The 14028-nt window shown below is 41.8% G+C and overlaps 2 protein-coding genes across 6 annotated transcripts in view; both read left to right on the forward strand.

Moving 5' to 3' along the window:
- LOC103393539 (hydroperoxide isomerase ALOXE3-like) overlaps nt 1–2660 on the forward strand; it is a 5200-nt gene extending 2540 nt beyond the window's left edge. Inside the window, exons 7-14 of the mRNA XM_025064540.1 lie at nt 4–30; nt 108–311; nt 544–630; nt 738–791; nt 1006–1195; nt 1461–1561; nt 1627–1797; nt 1896–2660. Of these exons, the coding sequence (XP_024920308.1) occupies nt 4–30; nt 108–311; nt 544–630; nt 738–791; nt 1006–1195; nt 1461–1561; nt 1627–1797; nt 1896–2072 (1011 nt within the window). The 3' untranslated portion in view covers nt 2073–2660. The remainder of the gene's footprint in view (nt 1–3; nt 31–107; nt 312–543; nt 631–737; nt 792–1005; nt 1196–1460; nt 1562–1626; nt 1798–1895) is intronic.
- Nucleotides 2661–3351: 691 nt separating this feature from the next.
- Nucleotides 3352–14028, forward strand: part of LOC103393523 (potassium voltage-gated channel subfamily C member 1-like) — a 14203-nt gene continuing 3526 nt past the window's right edge. For 2 of the 5 annotated variants that reach the window (XM_025064362.1, XM_025064363.1), the window contains exons 1-5: nt 3403–3583; nt 3680–3710; nt 4750–4914; nt 5012–5150; nt 5722–5826. In XM_025064362.1, the coding sequence (XP_024920130.1) occupies nt 3556–3583; nt 3680–3710; nt 4750–4914; nt 5012–5150; nt 5722–5826 (468 nt within the window). In that variant the 5' untranslated portion in view covers nt 3403–3555. Of the gene's footprint in view, nt 3584–3679; nt 3711–4749; nt 4915–5011; nt 5151–5721; nt 5827–6614; nt 8033–14028 lie in introns of those variants that run through there. The other 3 variants (XM_025064361.1, XM_025064360.1, XM_025064359.1) reach the window with 3 other exon arrangements.

Raw genomic sequence — 14028 nt, forward strand, 5'->3', positions numbered from 1 at the left:
GAGAACAAACTGAAGCCAATAGCAATACAGGTGGCAGCCAGCGTGTGGCGACGCAGATGTATTTATGTACGATGAGGAAGAATAAACATTGTTCTCTTCACATGCAGCTGCAGCAGAAACCTTCTGAGCAGAATCCCATCTTTCTTCCGAGTGACGAGGAGACCGACTGGCTGCTCGCAAAGATGTTCCTCAGAAACACAGAATTCATGGTTCATGAATCCACTCATCACCTCCTGTTCACCCACCTGCTGGCTGAGGTCTTTATTATTGCCACTTTTCGGAACCTCCCTGAGATCCATCCAGTCCACAAGGTTTGAGCGCAGAGCAGAAGTTGCTGGAAAAAATACAAAGTCACGTTCTCTCTATCTTCTTCATGCTCCAGTCCAGGTCACGACCTGCGTCATAGTCTGGTCTAACGACTGAAATCCTCTTCCTTTTAAATGTTTTTCAGGAAGAGAGAAAATAAAAGATGGTTCTAGATCCAAACCCATCGATGATCTTCAATCCTTTCATCAAACTGAATTCTATCTTTTTCTTCCTTAGCTCCTGATTTCACACTTTCAAGACACTATGGTCTTAAACGTAGGAGGCCGTAAGAGTCTCCTGGAACCTGGGGGAGCTCTAGCCCTGGTAGGAAAATCCCGATTATTTTGAATTCAATTCATTTTCTACATTTGAGCTGTAAAGTTTTCATCAGTTCATCCTACTGTTGTTATCTCTGTGTCACTCACCCTCAGTGCTCGCTGGGATTCGACGGGCTGATGGAGCTCATGAGGAACCACTTTGGATGGATAGATGGATGGATGGATGGATGGATGGATGGATAGATGGATAGATGGATGGATGGATGGATGGATGGATAGGTGGATGGGTGGAGGGATGGATGGATGGATGGATAGATGGATGGATGGATGGATGGGTGGATGGATGGATGGGTTGATGGATGGATGGATGGATGAATAGATAGATGGGTTGATGGGTGGATGGATGGATGGGTTGATTGATGGATGGATGGATGGATGGATGGATGGGTGGATCAACTTCAACTTTTTCTTTTTTTTCTTTTTTAATAGATTTGTGAGAGCGGTGGTCGAGCACTATTATCCAACAGACAGTGAGGTCTGTGCAGACACTGAGCTTCAGGACTGGATCAACGACATATTCACACATGGCTTTCTGGGAAACAAAGCCTCAGGTACGTAACCTGTCCTCTTCACTGTGAACAATATGAACATTTATGGGCATGTCCTCCTTCCAGGCATGTCCTGTCAGTAAAGTCAAAGCTCTAAGAACCAGAATATTCTACAAAATAAAAGACTGCACCATAGTGAAGTACACACACTTGTGTACTTCACTTGTGTACTTCACTTGTGTACTTCACTATGGTCAGCAGCTCATTTAGCAGCAACTTGTGGTAAAATGTCCTTGAAAAGACAAATAAAAAAGAACCTTTGAAACAGGAATACCAGACCGCTTCAGTACTCCAGAGGAAGTCACCAGATTCATCACCATGGCGATCTTCACCACCACAGCCCAGCACGCCGCCGTCAACAGTGGACAGGTGAGGTTACTGTGGGGAGTTTGAATTTCACCCCTGAACCCAAACTAAAGCCTGTTTCACTGTAGTTCGACTACAGCTTCTTCTTACCCAATGCACCACCCCTGATGCGCAAACCTCCTCCAACCACTAAGGGGCAGTCAAACATGAAGATGATTCTGGAGACCCTTCCAAACCGTGGTGATACCGCCAAATCTGTGATGATGTTGTGGGTCCTTTCACAGAGATACTCAACCTTTGTAAGTTTGTTTTTCATACAGCAAATTATAAATAAAATATTTGGAAAAAACTCATTGTACTACACTATAAAAATCCACTCTTTTGTCGCCGTTTGCAGGTTCCACTGGGTCATTACCCTGAACGATTCAGCGAGCCTGCAGTCAAAAAGATGATTGAGCAGTTTCAGGCAGAGCTGTCTGACATCAGTGAAGCCATAAGTGCAAGGAACTCAGGACTGGACAGGCCCTACACATACCTGGACCCTGCACATATAGAGAACAGCATTGCCACTTAAGGCAGAAGAGATCACTGATAATCAGGGCTGTCCGATATTTGCATAATTATGTAATCTCTGTAAAAATGGTTACTGGTTTTACCTCCGATGTTGAAAACACAATAACGCAATGCCTGCATTTTGGGAAATGATGTTTGCTCTAAAAACAGTTCAATGTTTCTTTGGTTAAAGGTTCCTCAGTGCTCTGAAGAACCTTTAGTGAAACACAATTGCAGTAATTCCTTCTAAACTTATTGCTCTGAACCCAGCTTCTCCAAAAATGCCTCCTCCTCCTCTCACCCCTCCTCACACCTCCCCCATATTAATAACTGTTATTATCAACAATAAACAAGTCTCCAGTCGCTAGGTCATAACACGCAGCAGAGTCATCAGGTTCTGCAACATGATAAGACAGGTGACAGAAGACATTTGAAGAATGAACTACTCTTGATATGAACCTGTCTGAACTGGTTTGTTTGGCATTATTAATGGGGAGCTGTGGCACAGAAAACTCCATGATTCTTAATTACTGTCTGTCAGACGTCAACACCATCAAGACCTGTTTGTTTTTTACACTCTAAAAGTACCGTCAAGTCAACACATCTTTGTAAAGCTTTGTAAAGCTTTGTAAATTTTTTTTTCTGCAACACAACAAAATACTTAATCGGCATGAGGAAGGTTAGGGTCACTGTCTGAAATGAGACCATCTTGTTGCCGTGATACAGGTTTAAAGTACCTGCTGATTAGTAGTTCTGGTGATATTCATTTTTATGATTTTCTGTTGTTGTATTATTTTAATTTGTCACTTTTATTTACCCGACTCAACCGTGACAAAATATTTTCCTCTTATACAACCACATAAAACTTTTGGTGGGGCTGGGAGAGGGGGTGGTTACCTTATTAAATGTTCCCCTAAGGGTGCAGCATCCTTCGCAGCATGAGTAATTGGAGCTTCCAATGTGAGTTCCCTTCTCCGCACAGAGACTTCTCACACGATTTGCCCGTTAAATGCTGTACTATAGAGGCAATTCCGCCATCTATCGACAGACTTAGCACCACGGGCTCACATTAATTCAACTCAAGTATTTGTCTGCGGTGTTTGAGCTTGATTTTGGTCCGGTGCGCATTTGCTTAAAATCCACCCAATTTTCAAGCCGCCAACAAAATATAGTTGTTGTGAAATAGTGAAACTGTGTTTTTAAGAATTCTAACGTCTGGTTCTTCGATACTGACTTGTGTCCCCACTTCCGGATTGCTATATTAGGAGACTCTTGTTTCCACACGAACGGTTTAATCTGAAGGACAACTCAGTTTTGGCGCCGCCTACTCACAGAGCAGTGTGACGTCACTGCGGTGCTTCTCGGAGGCACAGTGAGTGTCTGTCGTTTGTTTCATTGGTTCATGAAGTAAAATAACAAACGTTGCTGTCAATAAAAGTGTATCGACTTTTTGTCAGACATAGCAGCAACAAGGTGTCGACGAGTTTCCGTCCCAGAAATCAACGATGTCGTGTGAAGGAAATGGCATGTCCGGTAAGTTTTTAAAAGCCGGTAGAAGTTTTATTTTTATTTTTATTTTGTATCGCAGAAGGCTAAAATGTTAACTAAAGCTACATGTCCCCCCAATAGATGAAAGAATAGGGACGGCGCTCATCAAAGTGTAAGTATTGGTAAGTTTTGTATTTATTTATTTATTTATTTTTCATTTAGTGGAGGTTTTTGGAATATTTTCACGTAACTAACGTCAAAATAAAGCTTTTAATGATCTTCTCGGCTCATTAAAACAATGTCATTGCATATTTTGACTTATCTTTTTTTTTACAACATTGTGTAATTGGAAAGTGTAAAATGAACGTGTCTGTCATCTACCGCCAAGTAGTATAGTTAGATAGTTGGTAAAAGTTTATTCTTTAAAACAAAAGAAATAACGGATTAAACAATAGATAATATTCTCATGACTGTGTTGCTATAAATCCAACAAATACATAAAGATACTTGGAACAGATTCAACAAATGATTAATTACCCATGATACAACATAGTTTTGTTGACTGCTTTATTTTGAGTTAATTATTATAATTATTATAAATTATATAGTTAATTATTTTAAGATCTCACTGCAGGAGCTTTCAGTTTCACTTTACCGTGACAGGATTGACCTGTTTACGGGAAGTAACTTCCTATACACCGTACACACACACACACACACACACTTCTCTGTGATGACTCATACAAGGAAGACGATAATAATGTCAGCGTTTTCTGTCACAGTTCATGAAAACGCTCAGGTTTTTGCACTTTGCACTGTGATAGATGTTGTTCAGCAGAGAGAGAAAAACTGTGTGTTGTGGTTCACAGTATCTGACGCTCCGTCTGAACCTTGGTGAACATGAAGAGGGTTTTTTTTTCCAATGAGAGGATGAAACAGTAAACAAAGTTTAAGACATGAATAACTGAATGTGTTAATTTTTGGAAGTCAGGTTTTTGTATAAAAACAAATCTGTCCAACTGTTATTGAACACACAGGACACACACAAAACTGTATGAAACTTTCTCTCCCAGTTGATAAAACCTGGGTTTCAAAGCCTGGACCATCATCTGACAAAAACATACTTTAATTTAATCTGTAATTTGACATATAACTCAGATATTTAATTAAAGTTATTAAAGTTTGCCTTTTAACTTCCTCCGCTCCTCCAGCGTCATCGAAGAGGAACTGAAGGATGTTCCTTCAGAGGATGTCCCGCCTCTTACCCCGCTGGTTGTAGATGTTACAAGTGAGCAGGAGAGGAAGATAGTGAGCCAGTTGGGCGTCATGTGTCGGATCATTGGTGACAGGATGCGAGATGATACCGAGTTCCAGGAGTGAGTAATACTCCCTGCGAAATAAGAACTTCATATTTCCAAAGTATTTCCAAAGTGACGCCCTTGTCCTTGTCTTCGTTCGTGTCTCTGGTTACAGTGCCATCGATGGAGTGGTGCAATGCAGCGGCTTTAAATGGGACCGTTTTAAGCAAGTGGCTGAAAAAGTTTTTGAGCAAGGCATCACCTGGGAGAGGATCGCCGTGCTCTTCTACGTGGCAGGAAAACTAGCACTGAAGGTAAAGAAAGAGATTTTTCTGATTCTTCCTGAAGGCATTTTAGTCCATGAATCATAATTTGGTCTACACTACATGTGTTTGTGTCCCAGATCTTTTAGTCTCATTTTCAGTACAAAACGTCTCGTTTCCTACCTGGAACACTTCGGTGACAGAACAAAATCCCACGAAACATGCTAGAAACAACATCATTCAGAATGTAGTGTAGCCCACAGCAGCTAACCACTCAAACCACCGGGTTTGGGAAATTATGGACAAATAACTTTTGTTGTCTTTACAGCTTAGTCTGTTGAACGTCAGTGAATAGACATCGAGGTGAGGTAAAAAATGTATACAGGACAGGAGTGTTGTAGCTAACGTTAGCTTTGGGGTTCTGACCAGGATTGTTGGAGCGAACGTTAGCTCTGGTGGCTGTACCAGGACTGTTGTAGCTAACTTTAGCTCTGGTGTCTGCACCAGGACTGTTGTAGCTAACGTTAGTTCTGGTGTCTGTACCAGGACTGTTGTAGCTCGTTTACTCTGTTCAAGTCGGAGTGAAATGGCCTGATAGTCTGTGTGTTCTTGTGCCCATCAGATGGTGGAGGTTCACCTGCCTCAGTCAGTGCGAGAGATCCTGATGTGGACTGTGGACTTCTTCAAAAATAACCTTTTGAGCTGGATTCGGGAACATGGAGGATGGGTAAGTTGAATGTTGCACATCACCACAGCTTGATCAGCAGGGGGAGCTGTTATGTCACCAGATACATTCTACTCAAAGGCTCACTGAAGTTGAGAACCAAAAGAAAAATGTTCCCACTTCCACTGCATATAATTGTTGGGATTCACTGTGTTTACAGCAGTAACGGCCTGTTTCATTTTGAAACATGTGAAAAGTCTCAACTTTAACCCAGCTGTAAAATTATTTAAGATTATTTAAAAACTGACCAGGGTATAAACATCACATTTATAAAAGTGCTTTTACGCAGGACAACTTTGAGGTATGTGTGTGACGGGCATAACTGGACACAAAAATGCACAACAACACAATTATGCACTTTTCCATGCTAACAAAAATTAATAATTATTCAAAATAATAATAATAAAATAAAGTTCTGTGTGGCCCGGTACCAAATGATCTATTACCTTGCATGGGTCCCTGATCCAGTGGTTGAGAAGCACTGATTTAAATGGCAGTTTGATTATGTTTCAACTGACACATTTTTATATCAAACTTTATAAATGGTTTTTATCTATTACACAAAGACTTGGGATTTTTTAAAATTTATTTATTAAAAACTTTGTCTCAATAACATGTCACACGGTCATGCCTCAGTCAGACTCTGTGACCAATCAGAGCTCCTCTCAGACAGACACGCTGACTGGAGAGTTTTTGGTCAAAGTTTCACTCAGTATTATGTCAACGAAACCTCACGCTGTTCAGAGAAAATGTGGTTTAAAGGCTGGGTTTCCACAACTCTGTGTTCACAGATCAACAGTTTCTCCTCGTTAGCCGTGGCCTCCATGCCGGGTGTTTCCTCCATTAGCTCCTTCACAGCCTTTATCCTCATCTTCATCACTGGTGTCACTCTGGGAAGCTTCATCACCTGGAGACTGACCAGATGACTCTTATGCATGCAACACACGCACATACCCACTTACAGTATGTTTTTTTTATATCCAAACCTATGCAAACTTGAAAATGAAGGGAGACAGAAACACACACACACACACACACACACACACGTGTCCTCACCGAGGAGGAGAATTATTTTTTCCTGGAAAAAAATAATTCTGAAAAAAAAAAAAATCCGACCTATTTCATACCTTTGATCAGGTTTTTCCACTGGGGCTGTCAGTACTGTATGCTAGCACGGCTTTTAATCTGCTACCCTAAGTGTAGCATTAGCATGCCACTAACATGCTTCGTAACTCGCGCACCTGTAACATTCTGCTGCTTTGCTTGTGCATTTTATTGCCGCAAAATCTAAATGGCCTGCTAGCACGTCTTTAATGGTGTTTGTTTATTATTATCTGTTGAACAGAAAGTGAGCAGAGCTTTTACAGCAATACATTTAAAAAAGTTAAACTGCCAGTAAACAGAGTCACTTCAACTGAGTAGAACTATATCCATGTTTGAATGAACAGATGAGGACAGTGTTGGTGAAACAAGTCAGAACGACTGGTGACTTGGTGAGGTGTAAGCTCCTCATCTGTCCACTGGGGGGTGGAACTGAGAAGAGATAGACATCAGTGTATTGTCAGGGCTGAGACTATTCTTCAGCTCTTTGGTTAAATAGTTCCTGTCAGAACTGAACCGATCAGTCAGTCAGTCAGTCAGTCAGTCAGTCAGTCAGTGAGTCAGTCAGTCAGTTGGCCTCCTTAAACAAACAAACATGTTTAGAAACCTGAGCATTTAAATGGAGACTCGTACCGTCACCCTCGCCGTCCCCGCCATTATTATATTAATTTTGACTAATTAAATTCACCCTGTGCCTTTTTTAATAAGTCCATGACGAACGCCTGACTCTTCCTGCTTTTCGTTTTCCTTTTTTAAAAGTAAACATGCTGCTGTTGCTGTTGACGCCTTCCTCTCTTTGCTGCTGATCTTTGTCAGTTATAACGTCTTTGCACAACCGCCCATATTTGCAGGAGATGTTTCTTTTATTCAATTCCGCTTCCATCAGCTCCGTAATCTTTTGTTCTGCGTTCTTCTTCTTTCCTCTCCTCGTCTCCTCAACTCACCAGCATCTCTAACAGGCAGCTGACATCCTACCACGCAATTAAGATTAATCCCCATCCACTGATTACAGAGTATATAATATGTGGGATTACATTTCTTCATTGAATGACAGCGCTTGTCTTTTTTTTTAATTCTGGTGTTTTTTTTAAATATCTTTTTTTTAAAGTTTTTTTTAATTCTGGTGTTTTTTTTAATATCTTTTTTTAATTTTTATGTTCTTTTTCTTTTAAATCTGTGTAAATGAAATGTTTTTTAACGCCACTTTTTTATAACAGAGACATTTACATTGAAGTCCGCCAAATTATTTTTCCAACATTTAACACAACTCCCAGTGCTCTACCGCAGGTATTTTTGTGAATGCATCAGTTTTATTCCAAAGGAGACAGATATAAAGTGTTTACATTTAAAAAAAAAAAGACGGTTTAATGACACGTGTCACTGACTGTTGACGAGTAGGCAGACTGTAGGAAGAACCGTCATACGTGACCCCCGTGACCCCCCGGTACCATGTGGTATCTGCTCAGTGTACTGTGGTCACATGACTCCAGACGTGGTCCGACTTCTTTCGGTCTCTCCTGGGACGTCCGTGTTGTACGTGTGTTTTATTTCCTCCCAGAGAAAACCTCATTAAATGCTCTTTGAACCAAAATAAACCCGCGTCTTCCTGCTTCCTGCTACGTTCCTGCCGGATAAAAATACCTTCTATCAAGTTCATGTGTGATTTGGCTGGACATAATTATAGCCCCACGTCGCTCCCTTTTTTATCCTCATCCCTTTGTCTCCCTCTCTCCCTCTCCCCTGTGCCTCCCATGATCTATAAACGGTAGACAATTAGCAGGAAAGTTTTTTTTTCTTCTTCTTTCTATTTAATGCTCCTAGCAAGGAATGAGCAAAAGAGGTTCTGATAGAATCATGGCTGAACGGTGAAGAAGTGGAAGCTTCTAGATTCTCTACCATTTTATTTCATCGGGGTCACCTCTCTGTTTATTTACAATTTGATTCTCTTCATTTGTGAAAAAAAAGGGTGGAAACCTTATGTGGAATGTTGTTTGCTCTGTACCAGTGATTATCAACTGGCGGCCCGCAGGCCCAATCTGGCCCACCGAATTGTGCCATGACTGCATTTCGAAAAAATGTGAAGATCAAGAATATTGTGTGGTCCCTGTTATTACAGCTACTGAAAAACAAAAAATCTTAAAATGTGATTTTTATTTCATTCTATTTACTTACATTTTCATAACCAGGACATTGAGACATGAACCTTTTAACCTGTAGCATCAATGAATTCAAGAGCACAATATTCAAAGGCGTTGTTTGGTTTGGTCATTTGAAGTTGTTATAGCTGCAGCGCCTCCCTGTGGTCAGGCAGTAAAGGCCTCTCTGCCCTGGCTGAATGGACGGAGCAGTTTACAGTTGTTGTGTCCCTTCATGGAGGGGAGGGGAAGGGGGTAGGGGGGGGGAGTGTCACCACATCTGTCCGAGCAGCATCGAACTGTGAACCTTCTGTTGAACCTACAGTTTCAGTTTGACTCGTTCCTGTAGCAAACGTACGGCGGTCGTCTTCTGATTCCTCCCGAAGAAGTTGTGATTCATCCCCGCCTTGGATGGAGGACTCGGAATCGAACTCACTTCTGCATGACAGCCAGGAAAACAACCGCTGCACCACTCCAATACTGTAGCTCTGCCTGTATTTACACAAAAATCTGTGCTCAGATCTCACCGTCCTGTACAGAGGTGGTGAGTGTGGTCCCAGTGAGGGGGGAGACACACCGTGGGGTCTGGATCACAGGGGTTTACTGAAGACTGTTGGTGACGTCGGGCCAGGACCAGGACGATGGAGACAAACCTGACAGAGAGGACTGGTGAGAGGTTCCAATCCCAGGAGCTCAACTTCACGTCTCTGACAGGAACACGGCCGCGTCCCCTACGTTTGTGGGAAGAGAAGGACAAAAAGGGGGAGAGGGGGAGAGGGGTGGAAATGAAAAAAAAGAAAGGACACCAGGAGGACTGAGGGAGGGAGGGAGGGAGGGAGGGAGGACTGCTAAAGGTTGAAATAGAGGGGGGAGACAAAGCAGGGGAAGGGAAGGGAAGGGAGGGGGGACTGCAGTGGTTTGGCTCCCTGTATTTCCCCACTTCCGCCTTTAGAGGTCTCTGTGTCCCACACTGCAGTAAAACAGGTCTGAGCAAGAATGCAGAGAATTCACTGCACCGTGTGTGTATGTGTGTGTGTGTGTGTGTGTGGAGGGGGGGGGTTGGACAAGTACCATTGTTGGAGGGACATCTTGTCCTTGTGAGGACATTCTGCAGGTCCTCAGGTTCAGGGAAATGTTTGGATCTTGACACTTTAGTTTGAAGTTAGGATTGGAATTAAGATGGGATTAAATCTGAGGATTAGGATTAGACGTATATCTGTGAGAGTCGAGGTGACGGTGTAAGGCTAAGGAATAGATTGTGTGTGTGTGTGTGTGTTTGTGTGAGAGAGAGAGAGAGAGAGAGAGAGTCAGGGAGGGAGGGAGGGGTTTAAAGCAGATATCCAGGTGCAACACTGCAGGTTTAGGCCCCTCCATCCATCACTGCCTCCCCCCCCCTCTCTCTTTCTCTCTCTCCCTCCCTCCCTCTCTCTCCCTTTTCTCTCTCTTCCTCTCTCTGCCCTTGTAATGGTAAAGTACTGTTGAACGCTCCGTGCTGGACTAGGTTCTTCACTGATCTCTCTCATAAATTGTCAAAATTATAAAAAATATTAATGTGTCTATGACTGTGTTATAAACCCGTTTATGTCAATATTCTGGATTCAACATTTAAATGATGTCAAATATGACCCCCCCCTCCACACCCCCTCACCACCGACTCTGTCATTACCAGTCTTAGTGTTTGTTCAGTGTCACACAACTCCAGCGATTGTTTGTTTTACTAAATCGGTCGAAAAGCTTATTTATCACTGCCTCTTTGTTCCTTTTATCCATGCCCCCCTCAACCCCTCCCTCTCTTTTTTTTCTCTCTCATGTTTGAATCTGCTTTATTTATGACCATTGTTGAAAACACTGCTGTCAGAGCCGGGACGTCAGGTTTCACCGTCTGAATACACTCACCACAGGGTCGGTATAAAAAGTCAATATTTAAAAAAAGTCTTTTTTTTTTTTTTATATTCAGTGGCTGTGACTTCAGCCGCAGCTTCTTACCAACAGTGCACTTTTTAAAAAACATAATCCATAAATAAAAATAATAATAATTAATGATAATTTTTCACCACTGTTTCGCCCACAAAATCCAATAAAAATAACTAGTAAATTATTAGTAAAACTCCAACCTTCTAATCTGCATTTTGATATAATATGTAAGTATGAATAGTTTTGTTAATGACTCAGTAACATTAATTAATTACTTACTGTAAATTAACATCATTGTCTTGCAGTACATGTAGGATCATTAAAATGGCTCAAAGGACGAAGTAACTCCAATTAATTATCAAAAAAAAAAAAAAAACACAACAAAAACTTATTCACTGCAGTCGTTTATGTCCGTGGCCCCCTAGTGGAGCAGCAGGGTAAAACATCAACAAATAAAGAGTACGGAGTTGTGTGTGTAGTTTTTTTTTTTTTTTTTTTTTTTTGATAGTACACCTTCACACAGGTGTAGATTCTTAGCAGTAAGGCTTTTGTCAAGCTGCTAAATTTGAACGTATTTTTTTTCCTCGTTGTTGACCTGGCAGCCATGTTTGTTTTTTTGTTTTTTTTTTGCTGATATCACACTCGGTCCACAGCTGTGCCTCAGCACAGGAAGTGCACACAGCACAGTCAGCTATACCTGATACACTGATAGTGTGCCTGTGTGTACCTTGTGTGGTACAACTTTTTTTTTTTTTTTTTTTTTTTTGGCATTGACACGACAACAAAAAAGAATGTGTTTGGACGGTGAAGGACACCTGAGAACTTACAGCTTTAAACTGTCAATATATGTGTATTTTATATCTTATATGTAAACATTTCACACACGGTGAGAAATGTTTACTTAGCCTAGGCGGAAGAAAATAGCTAAAAGTTAGCCATTACTAGCTAACTAGTTAGCAGGATTTACGTCATTGTGTTTAGATTCTGCTTTGATTCTGGAAGGTCGAGGTAAAAATGACAGATTTCCATGGTGACTTCTTTGTGTTTACACCTGTTGGTGGCACTGTTGTAACTCACGATTTAAAATACATTTTGATTTGACGAGCATTTAAGGGGAGTAGATATTTGTAATTTTAATTTTAAAAAAATCCCTTTTACAACAGGGGGGGGGGGGGGGGGGCGGACATTCAAATAAAATTCAAAATAAAAATATAATTATATTATATAATATAATTTTCTCTAACATTATTGTTTGATGTTAATTTTGGAATCCAGTCACGGACCGGATTGGACGGTTCGGCGGGCTGGGTTTGGCCTGTGAGCCGTCGGTTGATAACCACTGCTCTGTACTATAAGGTTATTAACTTGTCTTTTATCTTGGAACGGGAGTAACGTTCTGTACTGTGAGTGTAAAGTCCACTCTACACACACCTACTGTGTGTGTGTGTGTGTGTGTGTGTGTGTGTGTGTGTGTGTGTGCTGTGACGTGACCCGTTTGACTATCACTGCACTCGCCCTGGTCTATCACTCTCTCTCCTACTGCAAGGAGCTTACTTACTCAGCTATTTAACTTAATGAACTGTGTGTGTGTCTGTGCACGTGCACTAATGTATGGTGCATCTCTTTTAGGATTTGCACAAACGTCTGTGTTTGTAAAAAAAAAAAAAAAAAAGTGCGTGAGGTTGTGTGCTTATGAGGCTCATCCTACAGTAAATGTGTGTGTGTGTGTGTTTGTAAAAACACACACACACACACACACGCACACACGCACACACCTGACTGCACCATTAGTCATTCCCAGTCACAAAGAGCAGGAAACTGACAGTAGTGAAAGAAGCTGCTGCTTATGTAACACATCATTTATCATCGGCCCCATTTAGGAGAGTTGACTTACACCAGTTCAAGGTGTGTGTGTGTGTGTGTGTGTGTGTGTCAGAGCACCACCACAAAATAGAATATAAATAGTAGTATTTTGCACTATTTGTATGTGTGCCATATGCAGTACATGTAAAAAAAAAAAAAATAGTAGTATTTTGCACTATTTGTATATATGCAGTACATGTAAAAATATGAAGTACCAGTACTGGATTAACGTTCTGCTACGACCCCTCGTGGCTCTTGGACAGATTTGTTTACCAACCGGTGTGACCTATACTAGCGCTGTCCGTGGTGCTGAAGTCAAAGCGGTCGACATCCGCTCTCGCTTTCAGCACCACGGACAGCGACGCTATTTCGGTAAACGTCCTCAGCGCGGTCCAGTAAGAACCATAAAGAAAACAAACATGAAACACAGTATTCTCAAAAACAACTCTTCCTGAAAGTTCAGGATCTCCTTTATTGGACAGGAGACAAAATAATAAAAATAATAAAGAAGGAAAGCGTTGGTCAGTCGTTGGACTTAGAAACCGTTGGTGACAAAAGACACAATTTTCCCCCAAGGTTAAATGTCAGTTTTCCTGAGCTCTGTCACTCACACCGGTGACTCAAGCACAGACCAAGTGAATTAGTCATTATAGTTTGGATTCAGACGTAAACATAAAAACTGAAGCCACGGCCGCGACAGCCTGCAGTGTGTGTTGTGTGTGTGTGTGTGTGTGACGTAAAAGTATAGACCTGATACAGCAGAGCACGCTGCTGCAGACTGTTCTCCACAGACCAACGCAGCATATTCCTCTCTGCACTGAAGAGAAAGAGGGAGAGGGATAGAGAGAGAGAGAGAGGAAAGGGAAGGACATGCCGTAGGAGATAAGGAAAGGAGGAGAAAAATGGAATGAATACAGTGTGAGGGAGGAGGAGGAGGAGGGTGAGAGGAAATGGGAGAGCACTAATGATCTGATGGTCTGCAGTCTTTTCTTCCTATTTTGTGGAGCTCAGCAATACTCGTTCTGCTCCTTGCACCCCCATCTCCTGCTGGTGAAGCCACTATCTAGTAGAGGGAGGGAGGGAGAGAGAGGGAGAGAGAGAAGGGGGGGAGAAAAGGAGGGAGAATGGACGGATGGGGGGGCGTGAAACACTCTATCACATCCCTCCTTCTCCGCTGCAATTGAGCCAAGTG

This window comes from Cynoglossus semilaevis, chromosome 17 (genome assembly GCF_000523025.1).
Source record: "Cynoglossus semilaevis isolate Cse_v1.0 chromosome 17, Cse_v1.0, whole genome shotgun sequence".
NCBI classification, from domain to species: Eukaryota; Metazoa; Chordata; class Actinopteri; order Pleuronectiformes; family Cynoglossidae; genus Cynoglossus; species Cynoglossus semilaevis.